This window comes from Stigmatopora argus, chromosome 5 (assembly GCF_051989625.1).
Source record: "Stigmatopora argus isolate UIUO_Sarg chromosome 5, RoL_Sarg_1.0, whole genome shotgun sequence".
In the NCBI taxonomy this organism is placed as follows: Eukaryota; Metazoa; Chordata; class Actinopteri; order Syngnathiformes; family Syngnathidae; genus Stigmatopora; species Stigmatopora argus.
The window spans coordinates 18,404,458-18,426,142 of NC_135391.1; the positions used below are offsets into that span (position 1 = coordinate 18,404,458).

The window sequence follows — 21,685 nt, forward strand, 5'->3', positions numbered from 1 at the left end:
TTATTAATATATATTAAATTCATTTTTAATTAATAACATCTTTAGCAAATGGCTTGGAATCGCCCCAAAATCAATGGATTATGCCCCGTTATTTACGTAAAATTACCAAGAAAAGCTCCAAAATGAACACTAAGTGAGCCAATATTAGAATAAAGTTGATTCATTTTCTAAACCACTTATCCTCACAAGAGTCGCGGGGGGTATTGAGACGGACAACAATTCACACTCACACTCTTACCTAGGGGCAATTTGGAGTGTCCAATCAGGCTACTATGCATGTTTTTGGGATGTAGCACGAAACCGGAGTACCCAGAGAAAACCCACACAAGCCCAGGGAGAAAATAGAACCTCAGTGAGGAACGATCTGGGATCGAACCCACGACCCCATAATTTTGAGACCGATACGCCAACTACTATCACCGGACCACCATTAAAAGAAAGTGACCTAGAAATAGCCCAAAATCAACAGTTGACCCAATATCCCAGAAAATGACCCCAACATGTCTCCAAATAAACTACAAAACTCAAAAATCAACAGGAGGTGACCCAGAAATGCACCGAAAGGAAAATGAAGTTACTCGATTTTAATAGGAAATGATCCTTAACAGGAAGTGACCCGAAATCAACAAGGAGTTCCTAAGAGAGTTAACCATACAGCATGAGTGCATTCATTTATTCATGAATTTCCCCTATTGCCTAACCTAAAAAAAGTTCACGGGGGTTGCTGGAACCTATCACAGCCAACTGTGGGCAGCAGGTGGGGGACACCCTGAATTGGTTGCAAGCCAATCTGAAGGAACAAGGAGACGAACATACATTTAGATTGACAGGGAGGAAACCGCAGTATACCTGGAGAAAACTCACGCAAGCCCGGTGAGAACATGCACAGTGAGGACCAACCTTGGATCGAATCCTCGACTCCAGAACTCTGAGGCTGACACACAAATAGTAATTGGTATTCATGTCGTCGAATAAGATTAAGAAAAAATATATTAGTTGAAATATTTTTAGTGTGAAATTAGTGGCCAATTATTTTACCGACGACAGCTTTATAAAGAGTATTGTGAAATTCACCACAAAACTCTCCCTGATTGCATCCTCAAGTTTTTCTCTTGAATGAGTATCCTTAATCATACATTCTCAAATAATTAAATCATGAAATGAACGATGGGTCCAATTCTGCACTGTGTTAACACAGCTCCCACCATGTGTTCTTAAAAGAACCTCGGACTGGGAATAAACCACATTGAGGAGCTAAAAAGAGTGGCGAGAGAAACAAAAACAATTCCCAAAGTGTGTCGAATACTAGCAGCGCTCTACAAGGTGTCTCTCTGCCGACAGAACGAGGACACATAAGGACCTCTGGTTGGACTGGGACGTTCCTTTAGAGGCCTATTTATATCCCCGGCCGGTGCACTGCACATGAATGATGTATGGGACATGCGTCCACACGATCCGTGAGGGTTATTTTACACGAGCCACGATACCTTTGCAGCTGTAAACGACCGTGCCGTTGCAATATGTCAAAATAGTGCATTTTGTTTTGTGGGAGCATGCTGCTGCTGGGAATTTAAATTAGTTTGTTTCTGGTCGACGCCCGAGTTGTTTGTAAAAAGGGCTGAAGCAAATAAGTTCATTCACTACAGCCCCCCAAGTCTTCAAATTGCTTCTATTGTCAAAATCTCTCAATTTGTTTCGATAGTTCGTTCATATTACTGCAATAGTTGTCACTTTCAAACAAGAAATAAAAATAGAACAAATTGGAATTTTGTTTTATTTCATAATCACAAATGTACAATCATTTCCTTTCAAAAAGGAAATAACGTAAGCACAACCAGGAAGTATGTCCGTAGCGGTATAGTGTTCACCAAGTCTCTGAGTGCAATAATAGCATGAGATACACATTACGCAGATACCAAGGCTGATATTTTAACGATCGACCACAAGACTTTCGATCAACCTTAACAACTATTCGGATGTGCTAACATGGTAAATGCTACGATTCTATCAAGACTAGGTCAGCTAGGTCAGACGGCAGCGCCCCAGGTAAGATGGTCACACCCTAGAGGCGACGCCCTGAGTGAGCAGTGACTGTCACAAGTGAGTTTTTTTCACGTTTTATACAAGATACGGTTTATTTTTTTCTTGAACTTTATTCAGAGACGTGAAAATAAATTTTGTTTAGCGTTTTATCTGTTTATCTTTTCTCTATTTTGAAATAAATGACCGTATTGGCCGCATTGTCTTGCGTCATGGCGTCATGGCGTTATGGTGTTATGGTGTTCTGGCGTTTCGTCTTTGTCACCTTGCAGTTTCGTGCATGTCATCTTCTTATGCGCATATAAGCCGTACCCTCGATTCAGTCATCATTTTTTTTGTCCGACAAATGTGGCTTATATGTGAGTAAATATGGTAATATATTTTTAAGATCCTTCTATTTTGATTAATAACAGGGGCCATTTACAAGACAATGCTAATGGGGGTAAATGGGATTGTTTTTCACTTTTTGTGGGTGTGTGAATTTCAATGCCCCCTCCCACACACATACAAACACACACACACACGCACACACAAACACATATTTTTTTCGTAGTTTTTAATTATTTTTTTTCAGGCTGCAATTTACTTGCCAAATTTTGAACATATTCCACAGCTGATAAAGCTGTTTGACCCACTTATGGAAGATTGTCGGGTTCAGTCGTCCGTGCATCTAAGGGTTAAGAAAAAGGAAGGTGACAGGAAACATGATTCAAGAGAACAGGGGACATTAGTTGTTAAGAAAAGAGAAGGTAAGATGGGGAAACAAGGGAAGGAAAAAGGAGGCAAAATGGAGAAAGAAGTGGAAAAATTAATGAAAGACGGAACGAAAGGGAAAAGGACACGTGTGAAAGGAAGAAAAAAAGAAAATAGGACAGAACAGGAGATAACAAATTAGAAGTGAGAGAAGGAAAAGGTAGAAGAGAGGGCAGAAGGCGTGATTAAAAGTGAGAAATACATGGTAAAGGAAGATGAGGAAAGAACAAAGGAAAGCAATATACAGTGAGGAGTAGGGGGTGAAGATAAATGAAACCTGTGCCAAAAGGGAAGAAGAAGGCATCAGGAGGAAAGCGAAGAGGTGGGTGAATAAGAGGAGTTGTGGAAGAAAAGAAGAGCACAGAGAAGAAAACACACAAGAGACTGGCAAGCGTGCACACCTTTTTACCCACTCAGCAAGCTCCATCCTATTTTCTCTAATTGTGGACATTGTATGGAAATACTGCCTGCTCTCTATCCTTTTCATCCATCTTCCTCTTTGCCGTTTCTCCTTCCCTCCTCTATGCATGTTGACATTGTCTCCCATTTCTTAATGGATCACCCACACATATTTGCTCCGTGCCTCTTCCTCCTCTTCCATAATCACCAACTGACTAAGGCTCTATTGTCGGTTGCCGTGGAAATACTTCATTTCTCTCCCTCGCTCACTCCCTGCCGCCGACCTTCTCGTAAGATTGGTCACCATCCATCTCTGCCTCCTTTCGCTAGTGCTCGCTCTCTTTACTCTTGAATGTTGACACAAGAGAATGAGTCCAATAGATCAGTTGGAAATGTCTGCACCTGTGTTAAAGCTGCCAGGTGTGTGAGACCTCCTTTTCAGATGAACTACTTCCTCTTTAGGTCGATTTGCTAAATAATGTGGCATCGACTTAAAGTGTCCGTTATAACTTGCTAAATAGAGCCCCAAATTGCTGCAGTGGTGGTTTGGATTTACGAACCGTTAAGCCGATGAATAATGGAATACATTGACTCGCATTGTGGCTGGAATTTACCAAAATAGGAGCCGGCATTTAGACTAAATCCATTTAGCATTTGTTTGGATTCACATATTAACATTTAATGGGATTGAATTAGTATTGCAGTGGCTTGTACATATCAAATTATCAACTAATAGAAGACATTGACTAGAGGCATGTGGCTTAAACGAGTCAAACGTTTAGCAGAATAAACACTAACTTATTGGCTGCTGATTTTTCCCTATATGCACTGTAAAAAAAATCATTCATTCGTCTTCCATACTATCCTTGTAAGGACAGCGTGGGTTGCTGGAGCCTATCCCAGCTGACTTTGGGCGATAGGCAGACTACACCCTAGACTGGTTGCCAGTCAGCTGTGGGGCATGCAGAGAAAGACGACCATTCACACTCACAACGCCAAAGTGAAACAGTAAATTACAACAGATTGTAAACTAAAAATAGAAGTACGTGTTTCGCGCATGGGCCTCACAGCTCTGGGGTCCTGGGTTCAAATCCAGGTGACATCCACCTGTGTGGAGTTTGCATGTTCTCCGTGGGTTTCCTCCGGGCACTCCGGTTTCGTCCCACATTCCAAAAACATGCATGGTAGGCTAATTGGACAATCTCAATTGCCCCTAGGTATGGGTGTGAGTGTGCATGGTTATTTATCTCCTTGTGTCCTGCGATTGGCTGGCCACCGATTCAGGGTGTCTCCTGCCTCTGGCCCGGAGTCAGCTGGGATAAGCTCTAGCACCCCCCGTGACCCGAATGAGGAAAAAAAACGGTTCTGAAAATGAGATGAGAAATAGAAGAACTAAATTTTAACTTTGTTTGACAGCAAACAATTGTATCTGTAATCTGTAATGTTCCTGCAGCACCAGTCTTCAGAAACTCTCCAACTAGGGTTTAAAACTGCCTCCGAGAGGCAGTTGAGTGTGTTGACTACTGTGCGAATAGCCCAGGATAGTGCTTCTACCAGTACATACTTGAACTCAAGAAGTTTTTTTTAATCTACTAAATACACAGCTCTTCAGTATCATGTTAGATAGCATGCTCGACTGTCAGAACGTCGGTTCAAAGAAAATGAGCACAGTGTTTTCATCACTACTACAAGGGTTAGGTACCACAACCCAGTATTAATTGTATATCTTTGCCGAAGCAACCAATGTGAATTTTATTTTATTTTGCTTTATTTGAAAATTATATTCATTCAATTTCAACATCCTGGCCAGGGTCTCGGGATGCTGGAGCCTATCCCAGTGGACTTCAGGCAAAAAGCGGACTACAACCTAAACTGGTCACCAGTCAGTCACATACAGAGACAGACAATCATTCGCACTCACAATCACACAACCACTGATCAAGAGTCGATCCCACACTGCCCGCATTGAAGTCAGGCAAGTGAACCACTGCACCATTAGGTAGCTGCTTACATTTAAAAATGAAATTCAATATGGCACTGAAAATTAAAGGGTAGTGAGTTATTATTATTTTTATTGTGTGTATAAGTGTGTGTTTATAAGTATCAGTTAAGAAATGTTCAAGTCCTAGACCCATATTAAAATTTCCTGAGGTTACCAGGTAAAAACAAAACAATAAAAAAACATTTTCTCTAACATCAGGACCAAGCTGAAGGGCTGTTAAGTCCCTACTCAGTTGTAGTTTTTATTCTTGTGAATTTGAAGTACTACTCCTCTTCCATCATTAATGAACTTAAAACTTGGCAGCTATCTAGTATTAGCCATATCTGTCAATCCTCTGAGTCAGATTTTTCATGCTTTGTATTTGGGATAATATATTAGTTGTACACTTATTGGTCACCTAACCCTACATTTTTCCATTGAAGCCTTTCAGTCATATTTCTTTTTTTCTCACTTTTTTCAATGTGGCCAACGCTAAAAACAAATTTGTCACCTTGGGAATGCCATTTAGTCTTTCCCAGAAGAGAAAATTTGAACTCAGGACGCATCAATGTACATTTTGAATAGGTTTTATATTCTGCCTCATTAGCAGCAACGTTCATGTTTTCTTTAGGTGATGAACTCAATATTATTAAATGGTATCCATTTTGATAAGAAATGCTAATAATGTAGACCCCTATCGTGGCAGTCCAAATCCATTCAAAATGACTTGGTTGCGACCATGAAAAATCTGGTATGATTGCTTATTTTTGCTGGCTTAACTACAATAACTCTGCTTCCAGCCTGTGATTGTAATGAAATATTAGCTTATCAAACACAGGCAAGAAGTCGCTCCCGGCACCCTGGGTGAGTTGATGCTTTCAAAAAGCTGCAGCTTCTTTCAAAAGTGAAAAGAAGGCTGCAGGCCAAGCTAGTGTGACCTCGCAGAGTCAGATGTACTGCATTTTGTTCTGAATTCAACTTTTATAATGAAAAAGAAACATGGAGAAGATGTTTGCCTCACAATGACTAATGAAGTATTAAAAGCTCAATAATTAACCACCTTCTATCCCAACATATGCATTGAACCTAGTCAATAAAGTAATTAGTAACGATAATAATTAATAGTCATAACTGAGGAGAGATGGTATTAACTCACATTAAGAGCTGTAGATTCAATTAAAAATGATTACAGCAGTGGCGGTCCGTGAATTTCCTAGTTACACCTTCAGCTGTCGGAATCAATCCAACCCTCAAAAACTATTTTATGGATTTAAAACCTCTACTGCAGCTACAGCTGCAACACATAAAACATCATCAATAATGACCTCATACAATTGAAATATTATTTAGGAATACAGACGCTCCCCTACTTACGAACATACGACTTACGAACAACGGTACATACGAACATGTCTGCAAATTGTGTTTACGTCGAAAAATGTTCATAAGTTCGATTTTGTATTTTTTTCCCCGAGTAGTGCTTCTTTCCGCCGCTAATACCGACGCCTGGCGCTGTGAGGGCTCAGCTCACCCAACATCTACCTTCTTCTGTCCAATTCGTTGCAATGCGGAAGTGCGTGAACGTATCTCCAGTGCGCAAAGAACCTTTTTCATTTGTATCATTAAATATCTTGTGCTTCCATTATTGAATATGCTTGGTAAAAAGCGAAAGGCTTCTATTGAGGGAGTTGCAAGGAAGAGGCAAGCCATTTCATTTGAAACGAGTGGCAGTAATAACGAAGCTTGATGCGCGTGAGTGGTGAGCGTTTCACGGGCATACAACTTCAATCGTTCGACCGTCAGTACCATTTATAAACAGAAAGATCGTACAGCAGGACCCAAATATTGAACGTTGCGCAAAATTTGCAAATCAATTGAATGATGCCATACAGTGCTACCGCATCATTTATGATGAAAAAAAAAGAAGAAAACTGTGCAATCGTCGTTAGATCGCTTCTTTCGGCCAGTTTCTAATACATAAATCTCTCTCTCTCTATACAGTACTGTACATATTCTCTCCATTTTATTAAAGGTTTTTTTTCAGTACAAACCAATGCGTGTTACTTATACAAGCCTTAAACATACAAATGCACTTATAAAAACCTTTAATATACTTATATAGGCCTTAAACATAAATTATAATACAAAATATAGCACTGAATCAACTTACAAACAAATTCAACTTATGAACAATCGCTCGGAACCTAACTCGTTCGTAAGTAGGGGAGCGTCTGTATAGCCATATTTTACTCACCAAAAATCCTTTTTAACTGTACACAATATCCATCCTCCTTTCTTTCCTCCTTCTTTTCTATCGCCATCGAAGCTAATGCTGAAAGTCGAGCCTGTCCTGTCGTAATCCTGGAATACGTTTTTATTCAATTTAGTGCTGAAAATGTTCGTTCCCGGTTGTGACAGGCTTGCTTGCGTTGGAGTTGTCCGACCTTTCTTAATGATGTCCAGCTTTTTTTCTTGAAAAGTCCGTCTTGAAAATGGTTTTGACAGTAAATCTGCAAACAAATCCATTTCTTCTCCACCTTCAGCCATTGCGGGTTGACAAAACCGCTATTAAATCAACACAACAATAAATTTGCTTGTGCAGCTCGCTCCAGATACAGTTTGGTAGCTCTGGCTAGTCCACTCTATCACTAGCCAATCATAGTTGGTGAAAGCGATGACGTATCCCTACGCCTGCGAGAAGGCAATGATGTATCCCCCTACACCTGCGAGAAGGCAATGACGTATCCCTATGCATGCGAGAAGGCAATGACGTATCCCTACACCTGCGAGAAGGCAATGACGTATCCCTACGCCTGCGAGAAGGCAATGACGTATCCCTACGCCTGCGAGAAGGCCTTGGTGTCCCCAAATCAAATTCTGATTGGTTAAAGCAACAGTCTTATCGACGCTTGTTTAATGCAGCAGAGCCTGCAGAACTGATTGTGAAGGCATTGAGGCAGATTTCTGACCGTGGCAACAAATAATGGCTGAAATGTGATTGGTTAAATGCTTCAATATGAAAACACACATCTGGAAGCAGTGCAACCAGGGGGAAAAGCAATGAAAGGAAGCTAACAGACAATTTGGAATTATTTAATAAGTATTCATGGACAAAATATAATTAACATCAGTCTGTGATTTAGATATTTCTTAGGCCAGCAGAAAAGGCCTTTAAGGCCCTGACGGCACACCACTGGATTCAGTATGCCTTGCAACCAACTCTGAGACTCCAAATGCTTAATGATTACTGAGTGTCATTTAGAACTCCTACGCTACTGCAAACTTCGATAATACACACACGCTGAAGTTTAACATCGAGTGGTAAAATAAGGTAAGGATCACATTATCTCAGTTTAGCGATGCTGCCATTCACACGCTGACACTGTTGAGAATGAGGGGACTCTGATGCTAACCAAAATAGCAGCACTTTAGACCATTTTAGTGCCATTTATCATTGCTAAGATTGGACCTATATTATTGTAAACAACAGCCAATGGGTCATAGAGGCAATTGGCTTTTAGCAGTGGCTTAAGCTACCCAAATTGTGCAATCTTGAACCAACACTTAAAGCAGGGGTAGGGAACCTATGACTCGGGACTTGGGAACCATGTGTGGCTGTTTTGGTGGGTCCATATGGCTCTCCGCTAACCTGCGAGCTAAAAGATGAAAATCACTGACGAAAGACTTGAGTCCCGAATGCACCAAAAGGAACCACACGTCGGGACTGAGGGCCCGACACTTTCTCTAGCACAGGGGTGCCCATTGCATAGATCGTAATCTACCGGTAGATCATCAAGGAACATGTTGATAGAGCCTAATGTGAGGTATATCGACATAAATAATTTCTGACCTTTGTCGGGTGCCTGTAAAAAGGTAGATTGTGGAAGGTTAATTCCTTGAAAAGCAGATCTTGGAGCAAAAATGTTTGAACACCCCTTCTCTAGCACATGATTAAACATTTTTTTTTCCATTAGACTCATCTGCATGCATTTTGTCAATGATAGTCAATGATTAGCAACAGCCTTACAATGTTGTCAAAATAATTCAGAGACATTTTGTACTTTAAAAGAGGTGAAATGACAAAAAAAGGCACATGTTTTCATGTATTTTGTCTTTCAATTCTGAGTGTGTCTCTTAAGGAATATTTTATTGATTATGGCTCTCTCTGTCAAAAAGGTTCACGACCACTGACAGACAAGATGGGTCTCATGTGGATCCTGGCGAAAAGAAGCTTATTAAATAAATTGAAAGCACAGCTAATTTTATTTGTCGATTTAAATTACCATTTTTTCCTGCATATAAGCCACCCCCATGTATAAGCAGCACCCTTAAAATCGTTGAATTTTACCATTTCTCGTGTACAAGCCGCCCCGATTCAAAATTTTCACCTCCATCTTCATGGATTTAATAAGGAATACAAATGTGTTACTCAGAAGGGAAAATCGTAAGAAAAATCATCACACTGAGATACTGTATGAATCAAAAGCACATTATTAGGGTCAATATCAATAGGAAGTTAATAATTCAACAGTAATGGTTGTTTTCTTACTGCAAAAAAGAAAATAACCAACAAATAGTAAATGCTAATTTGCCGACATCTACTGGTGAAAAAGACTATAGCAACTCTGTAAGTATTTTGCGCATATAAGCCGTACCCTTGATTCAGTCATCATTTTTTTAGTTACAAATACACCTTATATACGAGAAAATACGGTAAAGCCAGTATTTCTGGAAAGCACAAAGCCATTTTTGGTGGCAGATATTTTTAACTCTTTCAGATGGTATTCATCACATTAGGTGCCTCTCTTCATCCTTCTATTGCAGGGGACTCAAACCGATTCCGCAAAGGGTCGCAGTGGGTCCTGGTCTTTGTTTCAACCTATCCAGTGTCGACAGTTTAACCAATGAGGGGTCTTCTGAAATAAGTAGCACCTGGCTGCAATCAACTGATAACACTTGCAAAAGGTGTTCGCTTGCTCGGTTTGAATGAAAACCTGCACCCCCTGCAGCCCTTTGAGGACCGGTTTGAGACTGCTGTTCTAATGTGAACTGAAAAGAGTGTCACATCCGATCCATTTGAACCGGGAGCTCAACATCTATTGCCGTCAATGGCACCCAGTGCGTTCATTCTGAGTCCATATTCCCTTGTCCTAACTACACAACCATGAAAAATTAAAAGTAAATAAAAAAGAAAAGAAAATGTTTAAAAATGGAAAACTATAAAAAATAAATTTAAAAAAAGCTGAACCCACCCCCCAAAAAACCCACAAAAATGCAAAAACTGTGAAGCCCTGTTAAAAAAAACGAAAACCGTGAAACATTAAAATTACATCAAAACTTGAAAATAACGCTGAAACACCGCACCACCAGTGGTAGCCAATGAGGTACTAAATCTATCTCTATAAGAGAATATAACAAGACATTGCATTGGTTTGAACGTGCTACAGATTTTGAAACGAGTGATTATCATTAACGAGTGACTACTAAATGACTGAATTTGAAGGTAAAAAAGGTTGTCCAACTTCATCGGCGCAAGTTCTTCAACATAAACCCAACAACAACTTTAAACTGAATGGGAAGTCTTGTGTGTGACAGTGTCACAGCGAGTGTCACAACACGTTCATTCATCGCGGGTACAGCTGCCTCAACAAGGCCACGCCGCCAAATCTGTCATGTCGCTCATCAATCTGCGCATTTGTCTCAGAAAGAAAACTGTCAAATAGGCGTCGGGGCTGGAGCTTTTGGAGACAGAGTGACAAAGGGAAAAAAACTAAAGGGCCGAGTGACGCCAGGGAGTGCGGAATTGGAGGTGGACGTTACAATACGTCCTTTGTAGGACTTGTAATTCCCTCCATCACAAATTATTGACGTTTCATAGTAGTTAAATTAGTCGAGTCACAAAATAATAGATTATTGTAGAACTAGGCAAATTATAGTCATGAGCTGACGTCCAATTGCACTGAACTATGGTCAATTGCCCTCTCCTGGTCAAAACTGATCAAATCTGTAGCGCCATTGTTTTATCCATCTTTATGTGCGTTCTCACTTTTCTTTCATTCCAGCTTCTGGTTGGATGGGCGGGGCCGAGCAACATACCTATGGCCCATTAGGAGCATAGTATTTAAAGATTCCTGTCACTATCAGCTGTTGTCGAAATATTGTCTTGCTTACCACTGTGTCCGTCATTCGAGTTCTTATGCCTACATATGGTTTTATTCCTTTATGATCATTTTTGAACATTGGTTACCAATTTTTATAGGTTTTGTGAATCCTAAATTTGACCTTTTTTTTCTGGCAATTTTTGGCTTCTCCTTGGCTTTCTCACTGACTCGATTGTTTTTTTGTACTTTTGCTTGCATTTTCTGGCGTGCTCAGTTAATTCAATAAAATATACTATGCATACTTCTTGGGATACACATTCAATGCTTGCTCTTTTATGACAGCCATAAATGAGTTATAGCAACGCGGTGCGTTTAAGGCACATCATGTAAAAACAACGATTCATACATTAATTCTGCTTTCAGCTTTAATAAATAAAAGATTGAGTTTACGCACTTAGAAAGGTGAATCACTCATCTATTAGGATCCGACAGCCGTTTCTGACCACCTTAAAAAAATTCAACTCTCTACGTTTCACAGTTTGGACAAACATAGCGAGAGAATCTTAACATACACACACACACATCCATCCATAAATCATGATTTATAAGGATTATAGATAATTTGTCACTAACATGACTAAAGTCCAGACAACGAAACATTCCTTGGCTAACACTGTCTGAGAAGCCACACTTGCTCCCATTTGAAAATTGCTCTGCCAGATCAACGCACTGTTTTTTTCTTTTTTTTCAATTTATTTTTTTATATATACATACCATTGGGTCTATAAATTAAGCAGGGAGCAAGTAGGAATATATAAGAGATTGCTGAATAATCTGCGGATTATGGTGATGATTTTTGACAGAGGTTGTTGTTGGGAGTATAGAGGCACTGTGCGAGTGCAGGGGGTTTACTACACTCGCTCTAAGAGGATTAAGGTAAGGATCTTTTTGAGGGGACAGGGGCATCACGTAAATTGTTTCATTTCTAGGAAATCCTACACAGAAACAGACTGTTGAATCTTTTACATTTTGTGGACCTGAGTAAATCTTCTAGTAACAGTGGGTTGCACTTGCTAAATATTGAGCTACTCTTCTTATAATAAAATTTCTTGGACTCTTCAAGTTATTATGTTCAAATGTTTTTGTTCGACAGTGGTCCGGTGGCAAGTGGTTACTGCGTCGGCATCGCAGTTCTGAGGTTGAGGGTTGAAACGCCTGTGGGTCCTCACTGTGTGGAGTTTTACATGTTCTCCCCAGGCTTGTGTGGGTTTTCTCCAGCTACTCTGGTTTCCTCTCACATTCCAAAAACATGAATGTAGGCTGGTTGAGCACTCTAAATTGCCCCTAGGTATGAGTGTGAGCGTGAATGGTTGTCCGTCTCCTCATGCCTTGTGATTGGCTGGCCACCAATTAAGGGTGGCCCTCGCCGGTGCCTGAAGTCGTTGGGATAGGATAAGCCATTCAGAAAATGAGTGAATGAATGTTTGTGTTCACGATAACTCAAGAATGAATATAAAAAATATGATGAATTTTGCAGGATATGTTTATAAAATGTTGAAGTGAAATTCCAAGGTAATGGGCTCTTACATAATATCTCTCATCTCATTTTCTGAACCACTTTATCCTTATTATAGTTTTTGAGGGGTGCTGGAGCCTAGCCCAGCTGTCTCCGGGCCAGAGGCGGGGGACACCCTGAATCGATGGCAAGCCGATCCTAGGACACAAGGAGACGGACAACCATGCACACTCACACCCATACCTAGGTGCAATTTAGAGTGTTCAATCAGCCTACGATGCACATTTTTGGAATGTGGGAGGAAACCGGAGTACCCGGAGAGAACCCACAGAGGCCCGGGGAGAATATGCAAACTCCACACAGTTGGACCAACCTGGATTTGAACCAAGGACTCCAGAGCCGTGAGCCCGACACGCTAACCACTCACCCCACCGGGCCGCCCCATTTCTTACATAATATGTGTCTCGTTAATTTTCCTTTTTTATTTCATGTTGAGGTCATGGCATATCGCATTCTTTATGTGACTATCCTTTTTCCTGCACTCCCATGCTTCCTCAGCTACATCAAATCGGCCTTGAGAACCGGCAGCTGGACTCATTGCCTCGCGCTTGTTGTTGTGTTGCTCAAGGACATTTCAAACCTTTGACAAATGCTGGCGTTAGCAATAGACTTCAGGTTACCGCGATTGATGGACCTCTCTATCGGCACGATCCCGCTCAGTATAGAACGTTGAACCGCCAAGCCGCCCGGAATGTTCACGTGAAGAATTAGAGTGCAACAGATAAGGGTGAAGTTGATCAAAAGCCATTATTCAAGGAAGCTAATTTAGGGTGCGGATGGAGTGGCTAAGAATGTGACAGCAACTTGATCAGGCTCCAGACGCGTATCTAGTTACTGTCGGACTCTCCATGTGTGTGTTAAGGTTAGACACGTGAAAAGGCCTGTCACCACCCACTGATGTGTTCATTTCCCTGCAGCTGCAGCAGTCACTCACACATTGATGGACACACAAAGTCACACACGCTTGCTATATGTGCAAGACCTTTGGGGTCACTCTTGCTCTTTGGGACAGAGGTGGCCTTCTGGTGCCTTCTAATGAAGGGTTTGTTTTATATATCTATTCTGTGTTACCTCTACTTACTGATGCTTTCTACATACAAAATATTCACATTATCAAAAGGGCTGCAGCAGCGTGTGTGTACATACTGCTCAGTTTCAAGAAACGTCCTCCACACATGCACACTACTCAGTTTAACGCACTCACAGCGTGCCTCATAAATAAATAAAAAGTCAAATTAGACAGAAACAACAACAGAGGCGCGGAATCTCAGCACTCATTGCCAATCCTTAGTAAAGTCGTGCCTGTTGAACTGCTGAACTTTCTCTGGCTGATTCCTAGAGCTTTTTTACCACCAGCTTTAAAAAGGCTCTCAACAGGCGGCCGAGATTTCGTTTTGTTTCTCATTGATCTCAACGCCCGTATATGAACGTGCATTGGGGTTTTAGGATCATGACCAATAGAGCTGTCAGAACATCCACAAGAACCCTTTGACACAATTAATTATTTAAGTGCCATTGATGATGCTAAACGTTTAGTGAAGATCCTCTGAGTACCTCATGATGAATTCATTCGGTGTTAGCCATACCACTTCAAATGGATTTGATGTCTATTGGTGTTATTGGCGGACAATGAGTTAAGAGGCTTAAAATAAGAGGACCTCTGCAAGGGGACTGCCCATTTTGCATTTAAAGTTACCTGTAGTCAATCCATTCTGAGAGTACCAATTGTTATGGTTAAATAAACCCTGGTTTAAATGTGCAGGGGACCAGTCTAGAGTGCAGACTTTCGGCCGAAGACAGCTGGGTTAGGCTGCAACCCCCACAACCCTTTCGAGTTTGGGCGGTATGGAAGATGAATGAATGAAAATAATAACATTAAAATCATTACATTGGACAGCCCAAGTAGGGATGCTGTCAGCATATAATGTATGGACAGTGTTGCACGAGGGGATCCGTCCCGAGAGATTAAGACAGTCTTAGAAACATGGTGCACAACACATCCATGCCTCCTCGCGCAGGTGGTGGGGGGTGAGGTAATGGATCAGCCTGTTATATTCAAATACGTTTGTGATTTCATCTTTGATCTGAGGCACGTTGCAGTCGCTTACACACATAAAGCGAACCGCACCCCTATCTGCTTGGAACTGAGGTCTTGGTCCAGCTGTTTGGGCTGCACCAGAAATTGATTGTTTGTATTCACACCAGCCCAAAAAGTGAATTTTTAGGTTAATTTCTTTTTACCACACCCCCAAAAAGCAATTTGCTTGATAAATCTTTAACACACTGTGTCATTGACGGTGATAGACACCCAACCCATTTGGCCAGCATCTTCCAATTCAAATGGAGTGAACGTTTATCACCACCATTTCCAGTGAATGCGTTAAAAAGTGCATATCATGTTTACTCGGGTTAGCTTTGGTATTTGGTACCATTTCCGTTATCTCCATTCTTTGAAAACAATTCTGAGAGGCTCAGTGTGTTGCTCAGGCATTCAAAATATAAAAAGGGAGAAAAGGTAGTGGGTGGATGCAGAGGTCACGGTGGGTTTGAGACTTCTATCCATCTCATCAACTCCGGCCGACGGCAGACGAAGCAATCCATTTGCCCCTAGATCCCATTATGACAGCAGACAGCAGGAGCAAATTGAACACGATCACAAAACACCTTTCAAAGTCTAAAGTATATACAGAGCGTATGTGCACCTTTCTATCTTCCATTTGTGCATAAATTGGTCAAAAGTCTGGGTCTGAGATTCTTCTAAATCTCAAGAATAAACAGTCTGACCTAAACTAATGGCAAAAAATAGGTGTTATATATTTTCATCCAAATTAACATAAACAATACAGCAGCTTTCATTCATTCATTTTCTGTACCACATATCCTCACAAGAGTTGCAGGGGCTGCTAGAGAATATGCCAGCCAACTATAGACAGCAGGCAGGGAACATTCTGAATTGGTTTCAAGCCATTCGCAGGTCATGAGGAGACAATTCACACTGACTGACACTCATGCCTAGGGAAAATTTAGAGTGTTCAACTGGCCTAACAAGCATGTTTTTGGGATGTGGTAGGAAACTAGAGTACCCAAAGAAAACCCATGCCCCCCAGTGGGAACATGCAGCTTCACACAGAATGGTAGGTACTCACTGGCAATTGAACCCTGAATTTCAGAACTGCGAGGCCGACCCTTTTTACCAGTAGAGTTGTGAAATATCAAATTTTCAGTGCCATTGATGGTGATAGAGGTCGTTTGAGCTCGGAGGTGTGAATAAACCGATGTCAATGGCAGCCAATGTGTTGGGCAAACAGATCAATTTAGTACAGTGGTACCTTGAGATATGATCTTAATGCGTTCCGGGACTGAGCTTGTATATCGATTTACTCATACATTTTTATTTTTTCTAATTGACCATCTATTAACAGAGTAACAAATAACTAGTGGTTATGATGTTGAATGGTACTAAAATTAGACGGATTTCCCGGAGGAGAGAGAGAGGTACAGAGAGAGAGAGGGAGAAAAAGGGAGAGAGAGTGAGAGAGGGAGAGAGAGAGACTTTTTGCAATGCAACCTATCGAAGGTTGTTTGCTTCTGTATTCCCTTCAAAATATTCCGAAAATGATGCACACAAATGTCCTCACAATAGGATAACGCACGACCACTTGCCAACGAGAAGTAGTATACACGCCATTCGCACTGACAAACAATGTGGTATATGTAATCGTTTGTCTTCAATTTACACAACGGACAATGTAGATGGGAATTAGCCCTTGGCTACAATCTTACATATTTACATATGTATGTTCATGAATATGTGCTGTCCCTTATGAAATACAGTGGTACCTCGTCATACGACCGCTCATCATACAAAATGCTCGTCTTACGGGGGAAATTTCGATTGAATAATTCACCCGTGATGCGGTCAAAATTTCGTGATGCGACCAAGCCAGGTGGTCATAGCATTTTTTTTTGCATATCTTTCGTGTATAACAAACAATATTTACGAGCACCGGATGAGTTATTCAGACCAGGAAACGCACAACGCGCATGCGCGGGGAAAAGAGGGCTTTCTGGGTAATGAAGTATACTCGTGCACAGCTCAGCTGCTCCATTTCCTATTATTTTTATCTAATACGAGGAGTATTAAATTACTTCTCGTTGGCTGCTCATAAGAACATCAGGGGCACTGGCTCGCAACAGCATCCCCGGTAACAACTCTATCATAGGCGCCGTTCGAGGGGATGCGAACACAGATGCTACAAGCTAAAAGGAGCCGCTAGCCAGCGCCCCGAAGCTCCCATGAGCAGCGGCGCGATCGCTGATAAAAGACTGCTGCTCGTTGGCAAGTGGTCGTGCGTTATCCGATTGTGAGGACATTTGTGTGCATCATTTTCGGAATATTTTGAAGGGAATAGTACGACAGCAAACAGCCCATCGATAGCGAACGTGAGGGTGGAGTGTTTGATCCGTTTACGAGTGCGTTGTGTGGGGAAAAAAAAACGAAGCCCCCCGGCCCTTTTGTGCCCCTCTCCCCTCGGCGAAATCCGCCCAATTTTAGTTAGATTAAACACTTTATTTCTATTAAACAACTCGTTATTTATTACTTTGTCAATATATGGCGAATTATAAGAAATAAAACATTTTTTTCTATCCAATATCCTGTTTTTGGTGTTTTTTTCAGAGAGTTGGAACGAATTAATTTGTTTTCCATTCATTTCAATGGGAAACTTCCGCTCGAGTTACGAGAATCTTGTCATACGAGCTCATTCCCGGAACGGATTAAGCTCGTATGTCGAGGTACCACTGTAAATCAAATCAAAATCAAAAGAAAGTTCTCTGCAAAACATACAGCGAAGCTAAAGTTGTAAGCGAGTTTTCCGATGTAAAAATATTGGACATAAATTGATGCTTGACTATGTCGAGTGACACATTCAGCAGAAAAGTCATTTGAAGCAGAATGAGAAGTGAGAAGGACAGATGTGAAAAATGAGGTCAACTTGAAGTCAGATTTGTGCAGATTCTAGTGTCATTTATTTACATATTTTATCCACAGATATGAACATTTACATTTTATTAGGACTAGATCATTTATGGCTAGTAGACACATACCTGTGTCCAAGGTATACGTTTTTTGATCATTTCAAATTATGTACGTTGTATAACAACCTTTTGAACGGGGAAAAAACGTTTTCTTTTTTTAAATACGTTTTTACGATCTCGTTTTACCCATTTCGGATGTAATCCGGAACGTTTCTGTTGCCGGTAGCAGAGGAAAACAGCATCGTCAATTGCTAATATTGTCAAGCATGATATGCGCACGTACATTCCCCTTTCACCCGTCCGCCTTTTCACCATCAAAAATATAGCAAGCAAGGTACCCCGGCATGCACCTGCTCATGGCAGGTGTTCTACTGGTGTGTGCCCATAGCGAGCAATGATGATGTTGCTCACACTGGTACTCAGTGTGCTCAGGGAGGTTGTCTTTCTGCCCAGACAAACGAAAAATTAGAGGGAACATTGCTCTCAAGGGGAAATGATTAAAAAAAACATCAGAAAACAATCATCTCCCGCCAAAATACACGTTTTTTATCGTATGCAGCTAATAGCTCACACATTGTAAAGCGCTAATATGCCAGATTCCTTATAAATATCTCTCATCTCATCTCATTTTCTGAACCGCTTTATCCTCACATCCGAGCTGACTTCGGGCCAGATGCGGGGGACACCCTGAATTGGTGGCCAGCCAATCGCAGGGCACAAGGAGACAAACAACCATTCATGCTCACACTTATACCTAGGGGCAATCAGCCTACCATGCATGTCTTTGGAATGTAGGAGGAAACCAGAGTACCCAGAGAAAACCCACGCAGGCCGGGGAGAACATGCAAACTACACACAGGTAGACCGACCTGGATTTGAACCCAGGTCCCCCACTGTGAGGCCGACGCGCTAACCACTCAGCCGCTGGGCCACCCCGTTATAAATAAAACAAAGAAAATGGTTTGAGCAAGCAGCGGAGCTAAACTTCAAGGTGTTCCAAAAATGCCACATTTTAGCAAAGTTAGCCAGCATTTTATCAACCCATTTCTCTTGCACCAAGATTCTTTGAAAATAGCCCAAATGAACATGAACCTGCTTACTGAACCGAGGCCAATCTCCCGCCATCGTTGGCAGTCAAAGACATGAAAATAGTGTCAATTCAATTAGCATAAAAATTGCACATACTTCTGCCACCGGTATCCCCTCTGGTGGGCGACACTGGAGCAGCACCTCCTGCTCCAGAGACACTTCTTTCCCAAGGGGCTCCTGTTCAAACGATTTCTTCAGATCTGTGAAAACAACAATAGCATTGTTAATTTGTTTTTTGCTTTTTAAATCAAAGAGATCCATGGTGAAACTGAAAAAAAACCTGTGAATAGAAATAGAACATCCTAACACAGGGGTTGGCAAACCGGTCCTCGAGGGCCGCTGTGGGTTCAGGTTTTTGTTCCAACTAATCCAGCACAGACACTTTCACCAATGGGATTTTTGCAGAAAACAAGAAGCACCTGACTGCAATCCACTGATTGGGACACCAGATTTGTGAAAAGGTGTCCTCTTCATGGATTGAATGAAAACCCACACCCACTGTTTGTGGAATTGGACCCGAACATAGTGTTCTCCAGGGAAGCCTGGGTAGGACTATGTATGATTAATTATTTCCTGCCCTTCATGAATACCAGCCAGGAGCTCAGTCCTCCCGAGGGACATGGCGACCACCAGGACGGTGAAAAAAGGAAAGAGATGCCGCCGATGTCCAAGCTTCCGTCTCGGCTCCTCATGCTCAAGTTCCCGTCCTGCCTCCTCGCGCTCGTTTCCGTCCCGGGTCCTTGCGCTCAAGTTCCCGTCCAGTCTCCTCGCGCTCAAGTTCCCATCCTGGCTCCTCGCGCTCATATTCCCATCCTTGCTCCTTGCTCACAAGCTCCCGCTTTGTCCATTTCTGGTCGCTTCAGCTCCGGCGGCGACATGTTCTGACGGGTGCTCATCTGGGAAAACGATGCCAAAGTCTCGACTCCATCATAGCCAGTAGGCTGTCGGACGCCTCCTGACGGCGAGGAGGCAGTCCCAGACAGGGCAACCGTTGCCCCCCAAGCGTGTTTACAATTTACTCGTATCTCAAATCAAATTTTCCCATAGAAAATAACTACTAAATACATATTAATCCGTTCCCGCTCTCTGAAAAAACACAAAAAAACAGGATAAAAACATATTTTTATTTGTTCTAAATCACCACCTACTCATAAAGTAACTAACACCTATTTAGTGGTTATGATCTTCAATATATATATATATATATATATATATATATATATATATATATATATGTATATATATATATATATATATATATATATATATATATATATATATATATATATATATATATATATATATATCACACGGCAGCCAGTGGCAGTAGCTCTGTCCACTCTTATTTGTTTTTCATGTTTTACAGCCTTTCTATCTTTTTTTAATTACATTTTAATATTTCTTAATACATTCCTTTTTACTTTACTTTGTACTTTATACTTTTTACTTTAATGTTTTTACAACTTTATTTGTTCTGTTAGCCTGGCTTCTTTCTGCTACTTATTTTTTGGAACCATTCAGCCATGCCTATGCTGTCATACACGGGACTAGCTGTAAACAATACGCAGCAGAAGGAGCAACACCTCGATGCCGCTGGAAATTCGGAGCTGGGCAAAAGTGCCGTGAGAAGAAGCGACGCTTCCGACCAACCATTCCATCATGGGATAAGATGGAAGAGCTGTCGGCGCTTACCAGGCCGGAAACGGAGCAGAGGGGTTCTACTCTGCTACTGTTGATTCTTCAGCTCCAGACTACTGAGGAACTGTGCGAATAAGCTTGGAAGAGTGACTCTGCATATTCTCTACCTTGGTCACAGTCTGCTGAAGTTCCCCGTCTTGTGTAAGACTTCCTGTGTGTGGTTCCAGTTTTATCTAACTCTACAACATCTTTTTCTTGAGTCTGTATCTGTTTTTGCTACTGCAACCAAGATGGCGCCGCTCAAGTGGCAGCCGGTGGCGGTAGCTCCGTCCGCTCTTGCTCGTTTTGTGTTTTTGCTGCTTTTCTGTTTTAATGACTTGATTTGGTGATTCTTAATGATCCCATATACTTTGCTTTGCTTTGTACTTTGTGCTTTTGCTTTGTTGTTCTGCGGCCTTTGCGACTGTATTGTCTAACTTGTAACTACAGACGCTCCCCTACTTACGAACATTCAACTTACGAACAACGGTACATACGAACATGTCTGCAAATTGCGTTTAAGTCCAAAAATGTTCGCAAGTCCAATTTTGTATTTCGCCTTTTTCGGAGTAGTACTTCTTTCCGCCGCTAATACCGACGCCTGGCGCTGTGAGAGCTCAGCTCACCCAGCATCTACCTTCTTCTTCGTTGCAATGCGGAAGTGCGTGAATGTATCTCCAGTGTGCAAAGAACCTTTTTCATTTGTATCATTAAATATCTCATGCATCCAATATTGAATATGGTTGGTAAAAAGCTAAAGGCTTCTATTGAGGGAGTTGCAAGGAAGAGGCAAGCCACTTCATTTGAAACGAGTGGCAATAATAACAAAGCTTGATGCGCGTGAGAGTGGTGAGCGTTGCACATTCAGTACCATTTATAAACAGAAAGATCGAGCAGCAGGACCCAAATATTGAACGTTGCACAAAGTTTGCAAATCAATTGAATGATGCCATACAGTGCTACTGCATCATTTATGATGAAAAAAAAGAAGAAAACTGTGCAATTGTCATTAGGTCGCTTCTTTTGGCCAGT

At 41.5% G+C, this 21,685-nt stretch overlaps 1 protein-coding gene across 3 annotated transcripts in view; it reads right to left on the reverse strand.

The window, feature by feature from the left end:
* Positions 1-21,685, reverse strand: part of LOC144074277 (netrin receptor UNC5C-like) — a 238,936-nt gene that overhangs the window by 60,067 nt on the left and 157,184 nt on the right. For all 3 annotated transcript variants that reach the window (XM_077600617.1, XM_077600615.1, XM_077600616.1), the window contains one exon: positions 19,073-19,176. In XM_077600617.1, the coding sequence (XP_077456743.1) occupies positions 19,073-19,176 (104 nt within the window). The remainder of the gene's footprint in view (positions 1-19,072; positions 19,177-21,685) is intronic.